The 20,000-nt window shown below is 46.2% G+C and overlaps 2 protein-coding genes across 8 annotated transcripts in view; both read left to right on the forward strand.

The window, feature by feature from the left end:
- The first annotated feature begins 4,796 nt into the window (after positions 1-4,796).
- On the forward strand, positions 4,797-13,691 carry LOC121624254 (leucine-rich repeat-containing protein 30-like). Its single transcript, XM_041961906.1, has 9 exons — positions 4,797-4,908; positions 5,818-5,940; positions 6,181-6,564; positions 6,833-6,964; positions 8,659-8,772; positions 9,822-9,956; positions 11,971-12,104; positions 13,316-13,364; positions 13,542-13,691. The coding sequence occupies exons 3-9, from the start codon at positions 6,412-6,414 to the stop codon at positions 13,689-13,691; spliced, it is 867 nt and encodes a 288-aa protein (XP_041817840.1). The 5' UTR covers positions 4,797-4,908; positions 5,818-5,940; positions 6,181-6,411.
- A 2,968-nt stretch (positions 13,692-16,659) lies between these two features.
- LOC121624140 (receptor-type tyrosine-protein phosphatase mu-like) overlaps positions 16,660-20,000 on the forward strand; it is a 130,410-nt gene continuing 127,069 nt past the window's right edge. For 3 of the 7 annotated variants that reach the window (XM_041961760.1, XM_041961761.1, XM_041961762.1), the window contains exon 1: positions 16,660-16,925. In XM_041961760.1, coding sequence (XP_041817694.1) covers positions 16,838-16,925 — 88 coding nt within the window. In that variant the 5' untranslated portion in view covers positions 16,660-16,837. The remainder of the gene's footprint in view (positions 16,926-20,000) is intronic. The other 4 variants (XM_041961763.1, XM_041961764.1, XM_041961765.1 and 1 more) reach the window with 2 other exon arrangements.

Below are 20,000 nucleotides of genomic sequence, written 5' to 3' on the forward strand. Positions count from 1 at the left end.
GAAACACATCCATCACTTTCTCCACCAGTCAAAGCAGTAATATTACTACGAACCTCCATTCTGTGGGTTTACAGAGTACCTCAGTGTTAGTAGTACACAGTGTACTCCCTGTTAGCAGTACACAGTGTACTTCAGTGTTAGCAGTACACAGTGTACTTCAGTGTTAGTAGTACAGTACAGTAGTACAGTAATAGTGGGCTCCAGTGTACACTGTATACTAACATAATAGTACACTAAGCACAGTACTGCTGCAGGTAATGTACTCTGCCGCCCTGGGTTCTGCCTGCAGGTTTTCCTTCCCTGTCGGGGAACATCTTTTGATCCTCATACTTTTGTACTTTTACTGTAGTAAAGATTTGATTGCAGTTGTTTTGTTTGCAGCAGAGTATTTCTACACAGTGCTGTTAGTACTTTTACTGAAGTAAAGACTTGAGACGCGGCAGGAGAAAAGTGATTTTTACAGGTGACAGGTTTCACTCTTTCAAACGTTAAAATCGTCAGATCGTGGCGAACGCGTGGCGAACGCGTGGCGAACGCCGCCGTCTGCCATCACCGGTGAAATATGAAAAGGACAAACAGGAGCAGAGAGGGAGTCGCTGTGAGGAGATGAAACGGTGGAGAGGAGGTGAGCAGGTGGGCTTTGACCACTGAGACACAACAAGAGAGCATTAGGAGGACCAGGTGAATATGGAGGAGGTAAAAGATGAAAGCCGAGCAGAGAGGAGGAGGAGGCAAGAGGAGCTCGAGTACTCAAGAGCATAAAACAGAGGAAGAGCGTCACCACTGTCAACCGTCCACAGACTTTTGGCCACGTACTTCATGTGCTTTGATCAGGTTTCCACATGTTTTGTTCGTGATCGCTCGCCCACATTTATCGGTCAGACGTCTCCACAGAGAGCAGTAATAGAGTGTGTACATGTAGACGTATACGTGTACTGCATATGTACTACGTGTACTATGATCAGAGGTCTTTGTTCAGGTGTCTTCATCCAAAACTACATCGAAGTTTCTGTGATTTTGCACACAAATAAATAAAATAAATAGATAAAACACAAAGAAACAAAGCTGCTCTTCATCTTCTTCTCCCTCTCCCTCCTCTTCCTCTCCTCTTTCCTCTCTTTCTTTTCCTCTTTCCTGTCCTCCTTCTTCGTCGCTGCAGCAGCCTCCTGAACTTGCAGACGGGGGCTCCACTGAGTCTCAGGTTGGGATGAAAGAAGCGGAGTGATGGAGCTGGGGAGGGCGGGGGGGGGGGGGCCCAGCTGCTTCACTGAAATCACTCAAACACTTGAACATGCAGCTCACACTGATCTTCTTCCTCCCCCTCCTCCTCCTCCCCCTCCTCATACATTCATTCTTTATACTATATTTGTGGACAACATTGGTAGAACGCAGTAAATTTACACATGTACATATTTACGTACAGTTTGGAGGTACTTGTAGCGTAGTTTACTTGAGTATTTATACTTTCTCATCTTCATCTTCTGTTTTTAAGTGAAAGACCTGAAACGTTTGGGGGTTTTCATCGTTTTCACTGACAATAAACATTTTGGACATAAAAGCAGCAAAGCTCTGAGCTCTGAGTGACGATGAAGAACCGATCGATCAGCTGATTGATCCAGAATGAAAAGAATCATTAGTTGAAATGAAGCTCGGCCAGCTCCAACAGTAAAATCCTGCTCTGACATGAACGGCTGAGTCTCAATAATCTGATGAGTGTCACCGGGTGCATCTTCAGACTGTTTCTGCACCGACATCAATGACCTTTATTATCACGTCTTCAGGCTCCTGAACGACTCAGCCCTGCTCCACTATTCTACTGTGACTCATATATATGTTTACATTTTCCTGCTTCCTGCATACTTTTACTGAAGTGAAGGACCTGAATACTTCCTCCAGCTCTGTTTTCGTTCTAAAAGCTTCTCTGTGGAACCAGAAGAACCCTGGTTCTGGGTCCAGTTAGCAGCGTCAAAGCAGAAAACAGAAAATTCACCTTCATGTTTTCACCTAAAACTCAAAGAAGCTCGACGCTCGTCAGTCAGTTCAGTTCTGACTTCAGCGAATGATGTCATCACATCTCTGATGCAATATTTCTAAAATGTGAGTATGACCAGTGACAGAAGCTGAACTTTGAGCTCAGATCACACAGTCTGAAGGTTTTCTGTTTTAGACGATGACAGATTCTTGTTTATTCTTCAGGATCTTTTTATTTATTTTAAAAGGATTTATACCTTTCATGCGACTGCAGTAAAGATCTTTGTGCTGCGTTCATCAGAGAAATCATCTGAGAAACAGAACAAACAAGCAGGTTTAATGTTGGAAGGTTTTTCCTTCAGCTTTGGAAAATGTTCAGTTATGAGAATAAATTTTTGAGATGCTGATGTGTCAGATTTGAGCTTTTTTCTAATTGAATTCTGACTCTGCTTCCTTTGGTGTGGTGACACGTGATAATAAAGCATAAAGGATCAGGTCAGAGCTCAGCTCGACTCTCAGGTGTTTGTTGATGCAGCAGCACCACCTGCTGTTCAAACCGACAAACTGCCAGCTGACGTGCCTCCATGTTCACTGCTGGGTGGGGGTCAAACAGCCTGCGCCCCGACACACAGTGTCAGCATTTCTTACACATCTTTTATTTTTTCACATATTATATATATTTAAGCTGAAATATTACATATTATCAGTAATATTAATAAATAAAATCAGATATGATAGAAAAACACATTTTACTGCTGCAGCAACACTTTTAATTTACTTCAATTTCAATAAGCTTTATTGGCACGACTGTAGATGGACAATATTGTCAAAGCCATTACAAATATAAAGTACAATAATAAAAGTAATTGAGTAAAAAAATATATAACGGATAATTTTCATAAAATTAGATGAGCTGTATAAACATTAAATAGATAATTAGCAATAATAACTTTACAAATATAGAATGAAAATCAATTTATATTCATGTGTCACAGAACGATTATTCTGCAACGCATTAATTAAATAAAAGAAAACAGATAGTAAATACTGTCTCTGTCTCTCTGTCTCTCTCTGTCTGTCTCTGTCTCTCTGTCTGTCTCTGTCTGTCTGTCTCTCTCTGTCTGTCTCTGTCTGTCTGTCTCTCTCTGTCTGTCTCTCTCTCTGTCTCTCTGTCTGTCTCTGTCTCTCTCTCTGTCTCTCTCTCTGAGCGCATGCGTGAGCGTGGAGTGATCGTGGAAGCGCGTGTCAGTCGTCGGGAGGTAACTTTCCTCTTGTTCTCTCTGTTTTGAGGTTTTCTGGGTTTGTCTGAGCTGCTGTAGGTTTTGGTGTTAGTTGGTGGGTCGGTGGGTGGGCTCGGTTCGGGGGTGCGGTTGGCGGTCGTTGTCAGTAGTGAGGTGGAGCTGGTCAAGTTGATCCCGGCTGTCGGCTGTTGGGGGGGCGCGGGTGGAGAAACTTGTTGAAACAGGTGTCGTGATTGATGAAAGTTTCTGAGGAAGGCGGTCATGACGTCAAACGCAGCAGGATGAGACGTTTTATCCTTTTTAAGACCAGAGAGCCGGTAGACCCGAACTTTACGTCCCTGATCTGAGAGGTTTCCGCTGACACAGCAGGTTCAGGTTCAGGTTCAGGTTCAGGTTCGGTCCAGCTGATTGAAGACGGTGATTGAATCTGAAATGTCTGTCCACATACTACACATTGACGTTTTCTTCTTCTCTCATGTGTGAGTTAAAAATAGGCTCTTTAAATATAAATGGAGCCAGAAGTGATGAGAAAAGAGCTTGTCTGTTCAAACTGATAGAAATTAAAAAGCTAGATGTGGCTTTTGTCCAGGAGACGCACAGCGACAATAATAATGAAAGACAGGGGAGGACAGAGTGGCCTGGGGACGTCTTCCTAAGCCACAAAACGTCCAACAGCGGTGGAGTCGGCCTGTCAGTCCCTGTGCTGTACAGGTGGAGGACATCATGTGTGGTCACATTTTAAAAAATGGTTTTTGTGGTTGTTTATGCTCCAGTTTCACACATTGAAAGAATGAGCTTCTTAAATATTCTGATTGACAGTCTTAATAATTGTTCTGATGAGTTTCTGTTCCTGGGCGGCGATTTTAACTGTACAGAAAATGCTAAACTCGATAGGAATCACCTGGAGCCCCATCCTGCTTCATCTGCCAGACTAAAGCAGCTGATCGAAAGCCACGATCTGAAAGATGTTTGGAGAGGTTTTAACAGGACCGAGCGGCAGTACACCTGGAGTCACTGCAGAGACAATCTGCTGTCTTTGGCCAGACTCGATCGTTTTTACTGTTTTAAACATCACTTCAGTATTTTTAAATCGTGTCGAATAGTTCCTGTTGGCTTCTCCGATCATTGTCTTGTTCAGTGCTCCTTTTATATTCAGAGGGTGAGGGTACGCAGTGCATACTGGCATTTTAATACTGCACTTTTACAGGACAAATCTTTTAGAGCTGCTTTTGAGGTTTTATGGTTTTTACACAGAAAAAGCAAAACTGCTTTTTCTTCAGTGCAGCAATGGTGGGATGTGGGAAAAATCCAGATCAAGCATTTCTGTCAGCAGTATACTCGCAATGTCACCAAGCACATTTCCAGATCTCTTCAAGACCTGGAGACTGAAGTAGTAGAACTACAGAGTCTAGTGGAGTCTACAGGAAATCAAGGGCATGTGGAAGCCCTTAAATCCAAAAGGGCTGCCTTAGCCAACCTGTTGGGCCTGACAGCACAGGGCGCTCTGGTCCGCTCTCGCTTCATGACCTCATCTGAAATGGATGCCCCCCCCTCTCAGTTTTTCTTCAGTCTGGAGCGGAAGAACGGCCAGAGGAAGATCATCCACTCCCTACGTGCTGAAAACGGACTGACAATAACAGGAACCCCAGAGATTCGCAGACATGCCACCTGCTTCTACAAAGAACTCTTTAAAAATGTAAGTATGTGGAGGAGGTGGAGCTGGCTGGAAGTTTCTATGCTGGTCTGCCTCAGGTGGATGCTGACAGCAATGCAGTGTTGGACACAGAACTTACACTGAACGAACTGCACACCGCTCTCATGGGCCTGGGAAACAGCAAAGCACCTGGCATCGACGGGTTACCTGTGGAGTTCTACGAGCCCTTTGGTCAGTGATGGGTGAGGATCTGTTGGAGGTCTTCAAGAACAGTTTGGGAAAAGGACGGCTGCCACTGAGCTGCAGGAGGGCAGTTATCACCCTGCTGCCAAAAAAAGGAGATCTACAGGACCTAAAGAACTGGAGGCCTGTATCTCTGCTGTGTGGGGACTATAAAATCCTCTCCAAGGCTCTGGCCTCCAGACTGAGAGAGGAGATGAGTAGGGTCATCCATGTGGACCAGACCTACTGTGTGCCCGGCAGGTTAATAAGTGATAATATCACTTTAATTTGGCATGTTTTGGACGTCTCTGGCTTATTGGGCATTGATGCTGGTCTTATTTCCATAGACCAGGAAAAGGCTTTTGACCGGGTTGAACACCAGTATCTGTGGCAGACGATGAGTGCTTTTGGGTTCAGCCCAGGTTTTATAGCCCAGATCCAGGTTCTGTACCGTGATATTGCGAGTATACTAAAAATAAATGGTGGTTTGGCTGCACCTTTTAGTGTTGGGAGGGGGGTCGGACACGGCATGCTCTACTCATTAGCCATCGAGCCTCTGCTGCACAAACTGAGACCTGATCTGAGTGGCGTTCGTTTCCCTGACTGTGACGTCTCTTTCTCTTTCTCTCTCTCTCTGTCTGTGTCTCTCTGTCCCTCTGTCTCTCTGTTTCTCTCTCTCTGTCTCTCTCTGTCTCTCTGTTTCTCTCTCTCTGTCTCTCTCTCATTTAGCAGCTAAAGAGCTGGAGGAGACCAAACACAGAGCTCAAAGAGAGAGAATACTGGACTGACGTTCATCAGGTGACACAAACTCGTCTCCACGACGATCATCATGTTGTCCTGGAGCTTCTGGATGTGAGATAAACAACTGATGACTGACTGACATGTTCACTTTGTTGAAATGATGACACAGAAAATAGATTTTATATCTCTTTATATATAAAATATCTGCTCATTGTTGAAACTTTCAAATACCCAGCGGTGGTCAGTTTACACATTAAAGGAAGCTCAGACGATCGTGAACTTCCTGGAACGAGTGACGTAAAATATGTTGTTAAACTGAAAAGACTCAAAGTCGTCATTTTCAACCTGCAGGAGTTCATCTAATCCAAAGACAACATGCTGGACTGAGTCCTCAGAGTGGACACACCTGGACGACATCTGGACATCTGGACAGCAGGTCTTGGCCTCTAAACAATAGAGTAACATCTGGATATCAGAGGTCCATCAACATCTGGGTACGTAGACAGTGGAATTATCAGCCAAGTCCAGAGTCTGAATTTCTGTCTGTGAAGACAAGAGGAGGGGTCTGCAGAGAGGAGCAGGATGGGAGGAACAGTGTGTAAGGAGGAGGTGAAGGAGGAGAAGAGGAGGAGCGTGGGGAGGGAGGACAGTCTGACATCAGCGGACAGAATCCGTCGATTCACCGTCAAACAGTTTGGATATAACGTCCTGAGTCTCGCTCGCCGAGGACTGAAGGTACGACAGCGAGTCGAGCTTCATGTCATCTCAACAAAAAGTACAACCAGCTCTGATTCTTACCAAATAAATGGTCACGAGACGAGAACCAAATATTTCATAAAGACATCGATTCATCTCGCTGTACTGCTTTAGTAGTAGTAGTAGTAGTAGTAGTAGTAGTAGTGGCTGTAGCAGCAGTACTGGTAGAGGCTGTAATAGCGGTAGCAGTATGTCTGACCTTCTTGTTCTCGGGTTCCTCTCTGTCTCGCTCCTCCTGGTCCTGCAGGACGTCCCAGCTGAATTGTGGGAGCTGTTGGAGTTGGAGAAGCTGAATTTGTCTCTCAACAGTCTGAAGGTTCTTCCTCCTCACCTGGCGGTACTCTCCAACCTGGTGGTCCTCAACCTGTGGGGCAACCAGGTATGTGTGTGCTGTTATTCTGAACAGTCGTGCTGCTCCATCGTGACTTCAACATGTTGTCTGGTAGAAATCACTGACTTCTTCTAACGAGAAGACGTGATCATAAAGCATTAGTGTTGACACCACTCACACCTCCTCTCACAGCTGAATCTTGTTACTACGAGACCTCACACTGGTCAACTGGTTAACTGGTCAGTTGTACCTTTAACTGGTCAGTTGTACCTTTAACTGGTCAGTTGCAGCTTTAACTGGTCAGTTGTAGCTCTAACTGGTCAGTTGGTGAATATATTTGTATGTTGGCTTTCTCATTCTGAATCTGTGTTGCTCTCTAAACTCTCTGCCTGATTTAATCTATTTCATATTTCATGTTCTCGTGATCCACTTTCAATCTAAATCACAAACATGAGGTTTACGGTCAGAACTTTGAAGAGTCGTCGTCCAGTCTGCTATAATGACACCAGGTGACCCCGAGTGCAGAAGAACAACAGTGAAGAAGCTTTAGAAGTGTTATTCTTCCATAAAGAAGTTGTTCTTGTGAGAGGCAGAGGTGGAGATATCTCTACTTTGAATCCCTCTGTATACTTCAAGCTACGACCTCACTACAAATAATTCTGCACTTGTTTGCTGCTGTCCTGCACTGGGCTGTTGTACTGTTCTATGTACTGTATGTACTGTATGTACTGTATGTTGTACCCATATGGAGAGAGCTTCTCATTATACTGCATACCGAGTATAAGTATAATGAGAATAAAGTTGAACTGAACTGAAAAACTCTGGATCCTACATCGCCTATAATGCACCTGATAGAGCCCTGAGTTAGAGACAGGTAGACATTAGTAGTCTCCAGGCACAAGGTGAGATGACCTGTATGACATCACCAGGCACAAGGTGAGATGACCTGTATGACATCACCAGGCACAAGGTGAGATGACCTGTATGACATCACTATTAGTCCCTCACAGAAGACAAGATGGCTAGATGATAGACCAGACGAGTAAACTGGGTTGAATGACACCTTAAACTCTGTCAGTGTGTTGGTGAGCATTGCAGTGAAGACCCTCCTCATCCTCCTCCTCCTCCTCCTCCTCCTCCTCCTCCTCCTCCTCCTCCTCCTTTCCCAGCAGCTGCTCTGTCTCCTGGATAAATAAAGGTTATAATCCACCCTCTAATCCACCAGGATCCAGTTTCTGTCCTCTGTTCACCTTCCCCCTCCCTCCTTTAACCTTCAGTTCAACTGAGAAACAACCCTGACAGCGCCCCCTGGAGGCTGCAGGCTTCATTACAGCCACAGTACCACGTAGAGCTGTTCGTTATTTCAGTTCACGTGTTCAAACTTGAAACACAACTACACATTTACATCATGTGATGTAAACTGGCACTGGCTCCTTCTCAACACTTAAATCAGTTTTCGTCCCTGCCTCAGCTGTCGTTCCTCCGTTAGTTAGAAACGTGATGTGATGGCTTTGATTTGGTTTATTTTATTTTCCACTCAGTGTTTAGTCTTTAGTTCACCGTTTGAACTGATGATGTGGTTTTGGGGCTGGGATGTTACAAACAGTATCAGGAGTCTAACAGAGTTGCATTCTGTCTTTTCATGGCAGTATTTTCCTCACTGTGCTGTTAACGTGAGTGAAACCTGGTGTGAGATCAGCCCTGAAGTGAGCGCTCCTGTTTCTGTCTGTTTGTGGTTGTAGCTCAGCAGCCTGCCAGCAGAGATCGGACAGCTGAGGAGACTCCGAGTTTTATTCGCCTACAGAAACAGACTGACTGAAATTCCTGAAGAGCTGGGAGCCTGTACACAACTGGAGGTACCACAAATACTGCTGATAGTACTTCTACTGCAGCTATAAATAGACTGCTGCTTGTGCCGCTTTTGCTTTCGAGCCCTGCTTTTGATATATGAATTACTGCTGACCAAAAAGTGATAGATAATATGTGTTTGGTGTGTTCAGGAGCTTCAGAATAACTTCCAGCTCAGTGTTTATCCGTCAGACTCGAAGCTGTAAAAAGCCCCTGATCACTTCCTGCTGAGCAGCAACCAGCAGACACACTCAGTCAGAGTCCAGCTGCTGAACACAGAGCAGCATTTAGCAACTACAGAGCTGGAGGAGACCAAACACAGAGCTAAAAGAGAGAGAGTACTGGACTGACGTTCGTCAGGCGACACAAACACGACTCCACATCCGTCATGTTGTTCTGAGCTGCTGGATCAGGAATAAACAACTGTTCATGTTCATGTTCAGCACATCAACCTGCAAGATGGAGACATGTTAATGTGTTCACAGTTTGACTCTGCTGAAAACAATTGGACACGTTAGTGAATATCAGAAACAGTGATGTCAATTTTTTAGCACTCTCTTGTCAAAATCTGCCTGCGTTACCCACAATGCAACTCAAATGCAGTGTGGTAATTTGTGGTGTGTTTTGCTAGTAGCTGCATTTCAGCTTCAAACCTGCGGTTTTCAACTGACTCATGTGACATCACTCGAGGACATGTAGCGTCCGACTACTTTAAAATGTGCAGTAGAACTCCACAACACCTGGAAACAGACTCTGAAGTTGGGAATTGGTGGAACTCCAATATAGTTTTAGCCATTCAGGACTCAACAGCATCAAGGCAGTTCAGCAAGAATCACCAAGTTTCAGGTATATCATAGTATCGTCTGCATAACAGTGAAAGCGCCTAAAGTAAACATACATAAAGAGAATAAAACACGACCCAGGAGGAGACTTACGGTACTCCACAGGAGGTGACGAAGAGGAGTTATCAGATCTGGCCCAAGCTGTTAGAATAAAACAGGACTGAGGTGCAGTTTGCTCCATTCCTCGTCTGTCTAACAGTGTTTGTTTCTTTCAGGTGCTGAGTTTGGCTAACAACCAGCTGTCCTCGCTGCCTGCCTCGCTCTCCAATCTCACCAGACTGAGGAAGCTCAACCTCAGTCACAACCACATCGCTCATATCCCGGGCTGCGTTTACAACATGAAGGCTCTGGTATGATTCCATTAGTCAGCTAGGCTAAATCCAAAAGTCCACACTTTAATCCAATGATACTAAGATAAGATAAGATAAGATAAGATAAGGTAAGGTAAGGTAAGATAAGATAAGATATACTTTATTAATCCGAAGCCGGGGACATTTGGGTGTTACAGCAGCAGGTAATAGCAGTTGGAAAAGAAAATAGAGAAATTCAAAAAACAAAAAACAAAATAAAAGCTAACTACATATTATGCAAGGGACTATATAAAAGAAAAATATTATAATTATATATATATATATATATATATATATATATATATATATATATATATATATATATATATGCTGCAGGAACTATGGAAAAATTGCGATAAAGGTATACTTCCAGAAATGAACAGATGGAAGCTGTTAATGTAGTCGGTGATGCATGTTGTCAAACTGTCAGTGTACCCCCTATGAGGACTGCACAACACCTCCCAGTGGTGTCGAAACAGTCCCTCAGTACCGTACTGGACTCCTCTGACCATGACTCCCGGTACTCCCGCTGCAGTCTGGTTAGCGCCGTTAGCTCTTCCATCTTGTTAGGGAGAGATCTCACATTCCCCATAATTAGAGATGGTCTGGATGGTTTATACCATCTGCGCTTGTCCCGGCACTTTGCTCCAGCTCTGCACCTCCCTCTCCGTCTCTGCGGGGATCTCCGGTCTTTCGGCCTGGTATGAGTAACGCTTTCCCCTGGGCAGAGACATATTCTGGGGTGTCCGCCTCCATCTTAGGCCAACAAAGGTTTCTGTGAAGAACCTTCAAGGTTCGACTTGCACCGGGGTGGCAAGTGAACCGGGGTGTGTGAGTCCACTGCTGAACCTGTGGACAGACAGAGTCAGGGACAAACAGGGGGTTAGAATGTCCATTGCCTGGATCTTGTTGGTGTGTTGAGCCCAGTTGAATCAGCTAAAGAATAGTGATCACTGGGCCTGACATGATATAGATTAGGTTTTTAGGATTGGTTTGGACCACAAATGGTTGTTCTGTACCCTCCAACCAATGTCGCCACTCCTCCAGCACCATCATTACAGCCAGTAGCTCTCTGTCACCGACATCATAGCTTCTCAGCCACAGTCAAGTTTTTGATTTAAACCAGAATGTTGTGATAACGCTGCTGCAACCCCAGTATCAGGAACATCCACCTCTACCAGGAACTGAAGCACTGGTTGGGCTGAATCAGAATAGTGGCAGACGTGAACGAAGCTTTGGGCTTGGAAAACACTGCTGCTGCTTCACATGTCCAGGAGAATGGGAGTGAGGGAGAGGTTAAGTTAGTTATTGGGAACTCTGAACCTACCCGAGTATTCAACTACGCTTTGGTTCCAGTTTTTTACAGTATACTCGCTATCTCATTGTCTGAGCCGACAGAGTCCACGTGGGTCGAATCAGGAAAGCCGATCACAAACGGGTAGCAAACTGACAGCAGTGATGCCACTCAACTAGACAGACAGGGGACAAGAGGAGGGGAAAACACAGGAGCACAAACGGGACAAGGTTAGGAGTCTGCAGAGTTCCACAAGTTCACAACCATTCAGATAAAAAGCTTGAAGTAAGTCACAAGGCCAGGAAGTTCAGTTCATCTCCATGGAAGCACTTGAAATTCGTGTCCTGTCTCATAACATCGTTCATCCCCTCGTGGCCTCACACACTTGACACGATGACCGTGAACATGTCACATGACGTGCATGACAAAAGTCTGTGAGCTGTTGAGAGTGGACGTTCGGATCCGGCTGAAGACGGTCTGTTAAAGTTAAACATGCCAATAGATGACATGACCGAAAACACGTAGGGCTGATGAGGATCCTTCTGGAAGGTGGAGTCTAAAAACGAGTATGTTTCATCATGTCTAATTCTCTGTTACGTATAGTGTCTGTGACTGAGCGGCACCTTTTCTGTGGCGCACTGACCCTTTGACTCATGTTCAGTTGGTTGATTTCACTGCTCTCATCCACCTGTCAGTCGATCGCCTCCTCTATTCTTGCAGGTGTTCCTCCATCTGGCCTGTAACCGTCTGGAGAACCTGGCGGAAAACATCCAGGCTCTGGTGGAGCTCAAGATCCTCATTGTGGAGGGAAACAGTCTCCACTCTCTTCCTAAGGCCCTCTGCTGCCTTACCAGGTAACCCCACCTCACCAAGTGACCCACTTCACAATGTAACCTCACCTCACCAGGTAACCCCACTTCACAATGTAACCTTGTACCGGGACTGTTTTGTCGGACCTTAGTTCAGTCCAACAAAAAAAGGGGGATGCCAGTCAGAGTCGCGTCTGACAAATAACAATAAGAAATCAGAAACTAAAACAACAGAATTTTGCCACTCTGGGTTTTAGCACGGATTCCCAAACCTGACAGCAAAAGCAGGAAATTGACCCCACGGCTTTACGGAGTGGATTTACATTTGCAATCAATAAAAAATAACGACACTGTACCCCCTGTCAGTCGTCAGCAGTAATTAGTGGGTTAGGTGGATCTTAGATGTGGATTCACCACAGAAAACAGGATTCTGTTGGCTATCGCGGCTTCCAGGTAAAACAATGATTTTATATGTTGAATTGGGATCTCGCCACGGACTTTACACACAAGATGATGCAGATCAAGGTAAAAGCTGAAGTCCTCCCTCAGTGCCACACAGACCGACCGACCTGATGTGCTGAGCAATAAATCAGAGCTTTCAGGTAGGAAGGTATGGTATTACACAGGACTGGCTGGAAGACGGTGATTGGAGTATGGATGAAGTGAGTGTGAATGGTAGGAATGAACTCATGCCCAGTGGAGAAACATGTAACTCAGACGGCCGGGTCGCCACAACCTACCTCACCAGGTAACCCCACCTCACCAGGTGACCTCACCTCACCAGGTGACCTCACCTCACCAGGTAACCCCACCTCACCAAGTGACCCCACCTCACCAGGTAACCCCACTTCACCAGGTGACCTCACCTCACCAGGTAACCCCACCTCACCACGTAACCCCACCTCACCAAGTGACCTACCTCACCAGGTAACCCCACCTCACCAGGTAACCCCACCTCACCAAGTGACCCACTTCACAATGTAACCTACCTCACCAGGTAACCCCACCTCACCAGGTAACCCCACCTCAGCAAGTGACCCCACTTCACCAGGTAACCCCACCTCACCAAGGGACCCACTTCACAATGTAACCTACCTCACCAGGTAACCTCACCTCACAGGTAACCCCACCTCATCATCCAAACCCTGCTGATACCACCTGCGAAAGCCCTGCAGGTTTAAGCCCTGCTGCGCCTCATTCTCCTGTCAGGTGGCACCTGCTGCAGATTTGATTTGAGTTGATTTTATTTTGTCCAGGTTGGAGTTGCTGAATCTGGACTTTAACGACATCAAGGACGTCCCACAGGTAAACCTGCTACAGTAACACAAGTCTGAAACCAGATCTGTTGACATGTTGTTTGGTGTCTTATAGACAGTGTTTAGCTCTGATAAGTAAAACGATGACGGTGGTAAAGATGAATGATGATGACGACGATGACGATGATGATGATGATGATGATGATGATGATGATGATGTGTTCAGGAGATGCACCAGTTATTCAGACTGGAGAAGCTGGCCTGTCATCCTTTGGATAAAGGACTCCACATCATTCACAACCCACTGCTGAAGCCGGTAAAGGAGGTGCTGGAGGGGGGACTCAGTGCCCTCTTCACGTACCTGAGAGCTGGGTAGAGGAGGGGGTTGGACATTTTTCTACCTGAAGCTGGGTGGAGGAGGGGGCGGGCCTGTTTTCCTACCTGAAGCTGGGTGGAGGAGGGGGCGGGCCTGTTTTCCTACCTGAAGCTGGGTGGAGGAGGGGGCGGGCCTGTATTCCTACCTGAAGCTGGGTGGAGGACATCCGTTTGATTTTGTTGCTGTGATTTCTACAAACTTTTTCAGATGAGACAGCTGAACAAGCACCAGCAAATAGTTCAGGGGCATCTTTTCGCCCTGGGTTTCACCTCACAGGCTGCCCAGCTACGTTGGGAGGTTGTTTGGCTGTCAGACCTGTAGACACTATTCCACCCCCTCTGCATGTTTTATGTATAAAAATAATGCTATGTTGTGCATGTTTTTATTCATGTGTTATATTGTCCTAAAAAAGATTCTTGAATAAACATAAAAGATCAGAGATAAGACAGGAAGGCACAGGGGTCTTTGTCCAAACCAGTTTCATTAAATGAGCTCTGGCTCACAGTCGGTGTTCCGGGTGGTGGGCAGGGTGTAAGTCAGGGATGCGTGCCACTCGGTCAAGGTCTTCCACACCAAACTGGGCAAAGTGTCTTTGTGGAGCTGCTTCGTGTCGTGTTGAAACAGCGAGTCAAACACAAACGTTGGAAGACGGTGACATGAAGGTTGTTGTCGAAAGCCTCACTGTGGACTTTAGATTCCCCTTCCCCGGCTGTAAGATGCTCAAAGCAGGAAAAACAGAACAAAACACAGACATGTCCACACACTTTTGGCCACGTGGTGTATCTGTAGTCTGTCCTGCTTCCAGGTGTCCATGGTGGACACATGACACAGATCTACTTCCTGTGTGTCCACCTTCCTCTTCCTCAGCTTTCTTCCTCTGTTTGTGTATTTTGGGAGTTTTTCAGGATCAAGCCTCTGAGGACAGACGCTGTAAAGGCCCGGAGGCAGTCTTTGTTTGTGATACTGGTCTAAATAATATGGACTTGACTGGACTGCCGCCTGCTGCCCTGAGTTTGTCCTGCAGGTGGCAGCACAAAGCAACAAATCCTCCCTGAATGAAGCGCTTTGTCTCAGCGCTGAAACACGCAGAGCAGCGTTTCCTCCCGCAGAGTTCATTCATCTGGATCGTAGAAAATAGCTGCAGGAAGGATTTTAGAAAAGAAGAAGATATTCAGTTTATTTCCAGTGTGAGGATCAGTCTCTCTTCTGGTTTATTTATTAAGAAAGACAACGACACACACACACACACACACACACACATTTCATACACTGGAAATAAAATGAAACTTGCACTTTTTCTGCAGCTTCAGACCAAACTTGAACATTTCCTGAAGCTTTGTGGCAGCTTCTCTTCCTGTATTTAAATGTGAGGAGTCCTCTGTTTCACATTCAGATAGAAAGATGACAACAGGAACAAGAACTCCTCAGTGTTAATGACCCAAACAGGAAGTCCTGAAGGAGGACAGCTTCAGATTCCTGAGTGACCTTTAAGTGAGGTGTGAGGTGGAGTCAGAGGCTCTAACTTTGGTTTCAGGACTAAGACAATGTGAGGAGGAAAAATGTCTTTTTGTTAATGGAAATTTGAATGTAAAAGGAAAAACTGCGTCTGAGTGACTGGCGACTAAACTAGTTGAGTAACCAGGAGCCAGTGAAGATGTTCTGATGAGTTACAGGAAGCTGTTGAACCTGCAGGTGGCAGCATCATGGCTTTAAGGACGGGTAAGTTTCAATACAACACAATGGAAATGTAAGAATGAAATTCAAAAACTTAAAGTAAAACCAAAATGAGTCTCTGGGAAGGAAAGTCTGTGGAGTTTTCTGGATTTTGGACTCCACTGGACACAAACTGTCTTTGTGCTGACTCGGCCTCTGTCTCGTCAGGGTTTGTCTTTTTGTAAGGAGCTTGTTTGGGTTAAATCCTGAACTCACTGAAATTCTGTCATTCTGTTTCATTGACTGATAGTTTTGTTTTTTTCTGCTTGGAATATCTTCGTTTATCTTCTCACAGCATCACTGACGGGTGAATTCATGTCACTTCCTCTTTGTTCTGCAGGTGTTTTTCTGTGGATTCAGGAAACTTCATGAGTTGCTGTGAGTCTGAATCTTCCACGTGCTTCCACAGACTGAGGGTCCTGTTTTAATCCTAACAAAGAGGTGGACCTGGTCCAGATCTGCTCTGCAGTCCTGGTCTAGACACCTGATGAGATTTTTACAGGTTCTGTCTCACCTGGCGTTGAGTCTCAGGGGTCTTGTTTCATGAACCCAAACTTCACTTCCAAAATAAAAGCATCGTGCTCTGTGGTTCTTTATGTTTTCGAACTGTCAGCTGATCACATGTGACTTTAAAGCAAAGTGTTTTATTCAACCTTTATATTTAGTCCAGCTCTGTTCCACAGGACACGTTTCTCTCCCTCTTTCTGTCTCTCTTTCTCTTCTCTCTCCCTCTCTTCTCTCTCTCTCTCCCCTCTCTCTCTCTCTCTCTTTCGTCTCTCCCCCCTCTTTCTCCCTCTTCTCTCTCTCTCTCCCTCTTTTTCTTCCCTCTCTCTCTCTCCCTCTTCTCTCTCTCTCTTTCTTCTCTCCCCCCTCTTTCTCCCTCTTCTCTCCCCCCTCTTTCTCCCTCTTCTCTCTCTCTCTCCCCCCTCTCTCTCTCCCTCTCTTCTCTCTCTCTCGCCCTCTCTTCTCTCTGTCTCTCCCCTCTCTCTCTCTCTCTCTCTCTCCCTCTTTCTTCTCTCCCCCCTCTCTCTCTCTCTCTCCCCCCTCTCTCTCTCCCTCTCTTCTCTCTCTCTTCTCTCTCTCTCTCTCCCTCTTCTCTCCGTCTCTCTCTCTCTCTCTCTCTCTCTCTCTCTCTCTCGTGCCCCCCTAACGTCTCTCGCCCCCTGTGACGTCAGCGGCAGCTCGGAAAACGGAGCCAGTCTCTCTCTCCGGTCTGAAGAGAAACGGAGGAAAAGAAAGCGGAGAGACTGAGACCCGCAGTCCCGTCTGTCTGCCTGTCTGTGTGTCTGTCGGAGCGGCAGACAGGAGACGAGAGAAGAAGAAGAAAGAAAGAGAAGAAGAGGAGGAGGAGGAGGAGGAGGACGAGGAGGAATAAGTGCGTTCGGAGTTGCTCGGTAGTTTTCCTTCGCGCTCCGGAGGGTCTCGGTGTGGACATGGAGCGGACTGGAACTTTCCGTCTCTCCGCGGCACTCTTACTGGTTTCACTGGGACTAACGGGCGCGCGGGCCGACACCTTCAAAGGTAAGCACGGATTTTATTTTTTTTGGCTGATTGGGGGTCCGGGTCTGAGAGGGCTCCGGGGAGAGGGCGGAGGGGGGGGCCATGGGAGTTGTTTCTGTGTGTCGGCATCCAAGTTTCCAGCTGGAAAATCTCCTCCCTTCTTCTTCTTCTTCTTCTCCTCTTCGTCTTCTTCTTCTCCCCTTCGTCTTCTTCTTCTCCTCCTCTTCTTCTTTTCTGTGGCTTCAGTTTCCAGCTGATCTCAGACCGGAAAAACTTTGGGGCAGTAGAACAGAAGCTGCGTCAGAAGAGAAGGCAGAAACACTCCTAATACACCGCAAATACTGCAAATGAATACTCCCAACAGATAGTGTTACCACATGTGCTCCATCCGGAGCTGCTGCTGGAGAAACTGACTCCAGGTCAGCCTGGAACAGTCCGGTTACATGTTGAACTCCGTTAGAATTCTGGCTGTTTTAATCGTTTGAAAAGAAAACTTTAGTTCTGCTGGAAGAAGAAGAAGAGGAAGAAGAGATGCTGCACAGGAAGGCAGAGACAGGAAAACCCTTCATCATGTTTGACACACTGAACTCCAGTCGACTTCTCTCTGGTTCACTGAAGCAGTATTGATCACACTGATCAGGTTTTCAGGTAGCTCTGATGAAGATGACTGCAAACATCTACAGCAGAGAAGAAGAGAAGCCTGCGTCCGCTCTCTTGAATGTCATCATGTATCTTCATCACTTCATCAGAATGGTGACACGTTCGCGGTCGTGAAAGCGGAGCTGAAACACTGCTGAGGATCACTTTGACAGCGTCCGGTATCGACCCAGCGTTCTGCTGCAGATGGCGGCTTGTTCGCTGTAGAACAGAGAGGAAGAGGAAGAGGAAGAGCTGCTCTCCTTCACTTTATTCATCGTTGAATCCAGATCACACATTGACTTTCTTTTTTATTAAAATATATTTAAACACATCATCATTAGTTTCTGCTCTCGTGTGTTGAAGAAATGCTGACTCGACATGTTTTACTGTGTTTGTGCTCTTTCACTCCATCAGTCACGTGTCACGATGTTCTCCTGCTCATTCTGGATATTTCAGATTTATTGATCAATTCATAGAATGAGTGTCATTATTTTTATGAGGCGTTTAATGTCCCTGCCAGGCAGTGGGAGCTCTCAGTGTAATCACCTGTCCGACCGCGCTGAGCAGCAGACATGTTGTGTGTGTGTACTTCTACTGCTGCTGCAGTACCACAGACTAGTGCTGCAGTACTACGACAGGGTTCTGCTGAGGCCACTGTGCGAGTTCTCTGGAGAACCTGCTGTGTTCAGGTGCTTTGGTTGTGCTGACTGATGGTTCCTGTGTTCTGATGATGATGATGATGATGGTCGTGGTGAATCAAACCTCTCTGTAGACAGTGAAGCTCGCTCGCTCGCTCTCTCTCGCTCTCTGAATATATTGGTGTGTGTATGCTGTACGTACATTTCTGGCCTGGACTGTCCAGAATAAACTGGAGGAAAGTGAAGCTATTCCGACCTGGGATGATGAAGAAACCTGAGTGGATGTTTAACAGGCTGAAACTGCGGAGACGATGGAAACATGATGAAGTTTCATGAACTGAAACTGTTACTCAGTCGATTGGTTGATCAGCATCCTTCAGGTCCTCCAGTCTGTCAGATTCCTCCTCACCTGCTCAGGTAACTTTGGATGACACCTGGTCATGTGACCTGTGAGGTGAATTATCTTGAATGGGATGCTAAACTGGAAGCGCAGAGCCCCCAGTATGTTCCCAGATACAAAGACCTGATGTCAGTCAGTGTGTGAGGGCAGCAGCCTGATTTCCATGTAAACCAATTAGCAACAAAGTAATTAAGGAGCGTCTGAAGCTCGTTAAGAGTTTGTTTACTCTGTGTGTGTGTGTGTGTGTGTGTGTGTGTGTATAACTGGTGTTATTTCCTCCTCACGCCCCCGTCGTCATACTGTCTGTTAAGGAAATAACATGTTTATTCAGAGTGGAGCGAGCACAGACCTGAACCGGGCTGCACCTTAACGAGCTAACACACACGCTGAGCGTCCAATAAAACAAACTGATCTTCATTCACACTCATGTGGACAGGCTTGAGCCCGAAACAAAAAGGTAAAAATGAGAGAACAAGAGCAAGAAGACAAAGGTCTGGATACATTATGATTCCAGACCAGAACCACCACAACTCATAGCTGGAGGTGGCATTAAAAGCTGACAGGGGGGGGGGGTAGCCTGAGGGAGTCCAGGAAGTCCCTCAGCCAGGAAGATGCTTCAGGTGCTTTAGCAGAGCTATGTTTGTCAGAGATATGTCATTTCCTGGTCCTGAGTTCTGAACCCTGCCAGGTCAGAGCAGTGCCAGAACATGTGGGCCATGTCGGGCTCAACAGAAACAGATCTGGTGCAGGACTTTGAACCACGTGAAGCCCAGACCACCTCATGTTGACCTACCGTTCACTCTGTGTGGAGCGCTGTCCCATGAATCACTGGGAATCGATTCAGTTCAGATTCTGAGGCGTCCCACTGGTTCAGAATTGACTCCTGATTCAAACGTTATGTGTCAGCGGTGGAATCCATCATGTTATTAACTAATGTTTGGAAAATGGATTTGTGACATTTGTGGATCGATTCTGAATTGTAGAAGAGGAGAATCGAGATTCCTATGTGAAGTGGTTTTTGAACTCACCTCTGCTGTCCCGGGTCTCCTCAGGTAACCCGAGTCACCCCCCAACCCCCCCCCCCCCCCCCCCCCCCCCCCCCCCCCCTCAGGGCTGGACTGGTTACTGACCAATGAATGAGAGGTTTCATGTAGGCGGGATTTGTACTTGGCTGGGCTTGGCTGGAAGATGGTTGATTGGATGAACTTGTGACGAGCGGGGAACGATGAAAGCCAGGCGGCCAGGACGAGGAAAGATTCACTCTGATGATGTCATGATGTTGTCCAATCTGGAGCCAATAAGCTCGGCTAAAATTGTAACTTACGCAGACATTTCAAGCAGGGGGGGTGATTTGGTAGAGAATTTCTTCTAAAACTCTATTTGGAAACCATCTGGACTCTGCATCTTATAGATGAAGTG

Source organism: Chelmon rostratus, chromosome 20 (assembly GCF_017976325.1).
Source record: "Chelmon rostratus isolate fCheRos1 chromosome 20, fCheRos1.pri, whole genome shotgun sequence".
In the NCBI taxonomy this organism is placed as follows: Eukaryota; Metazoa; Chordata; class Actinopteri; order Chaetodontiformes; family Chaetodontidae; genus Chelmon; species Chelmon rostratus.

Excerpts from the sequence above, each read along its gene's own strand:
- LOC121624254 (XM_041961906.1), top strand. The coding sequence starts at position 6,412 with ATGGGAGGAACAGTGTGTAAGGAGGAGGTGAAGGAGGAGAAGAGGAGG. Across the intron at positions 6,965-8,658 it reads TCAACCTGTGGGGCAACCAG|CTCAGCAGCCTGCCAGCAGA; the intron begins GTATGTGTGTGC and ends TTGTGGTTGTAG. Across the intron at positions 13,365-13,541 it reads ACATCAAGGACGTCCCACAG|GAGATGCACCAGTTATTCAG; the intron begins GTAAACCTGCTA and ends TGATGTGTTCAG.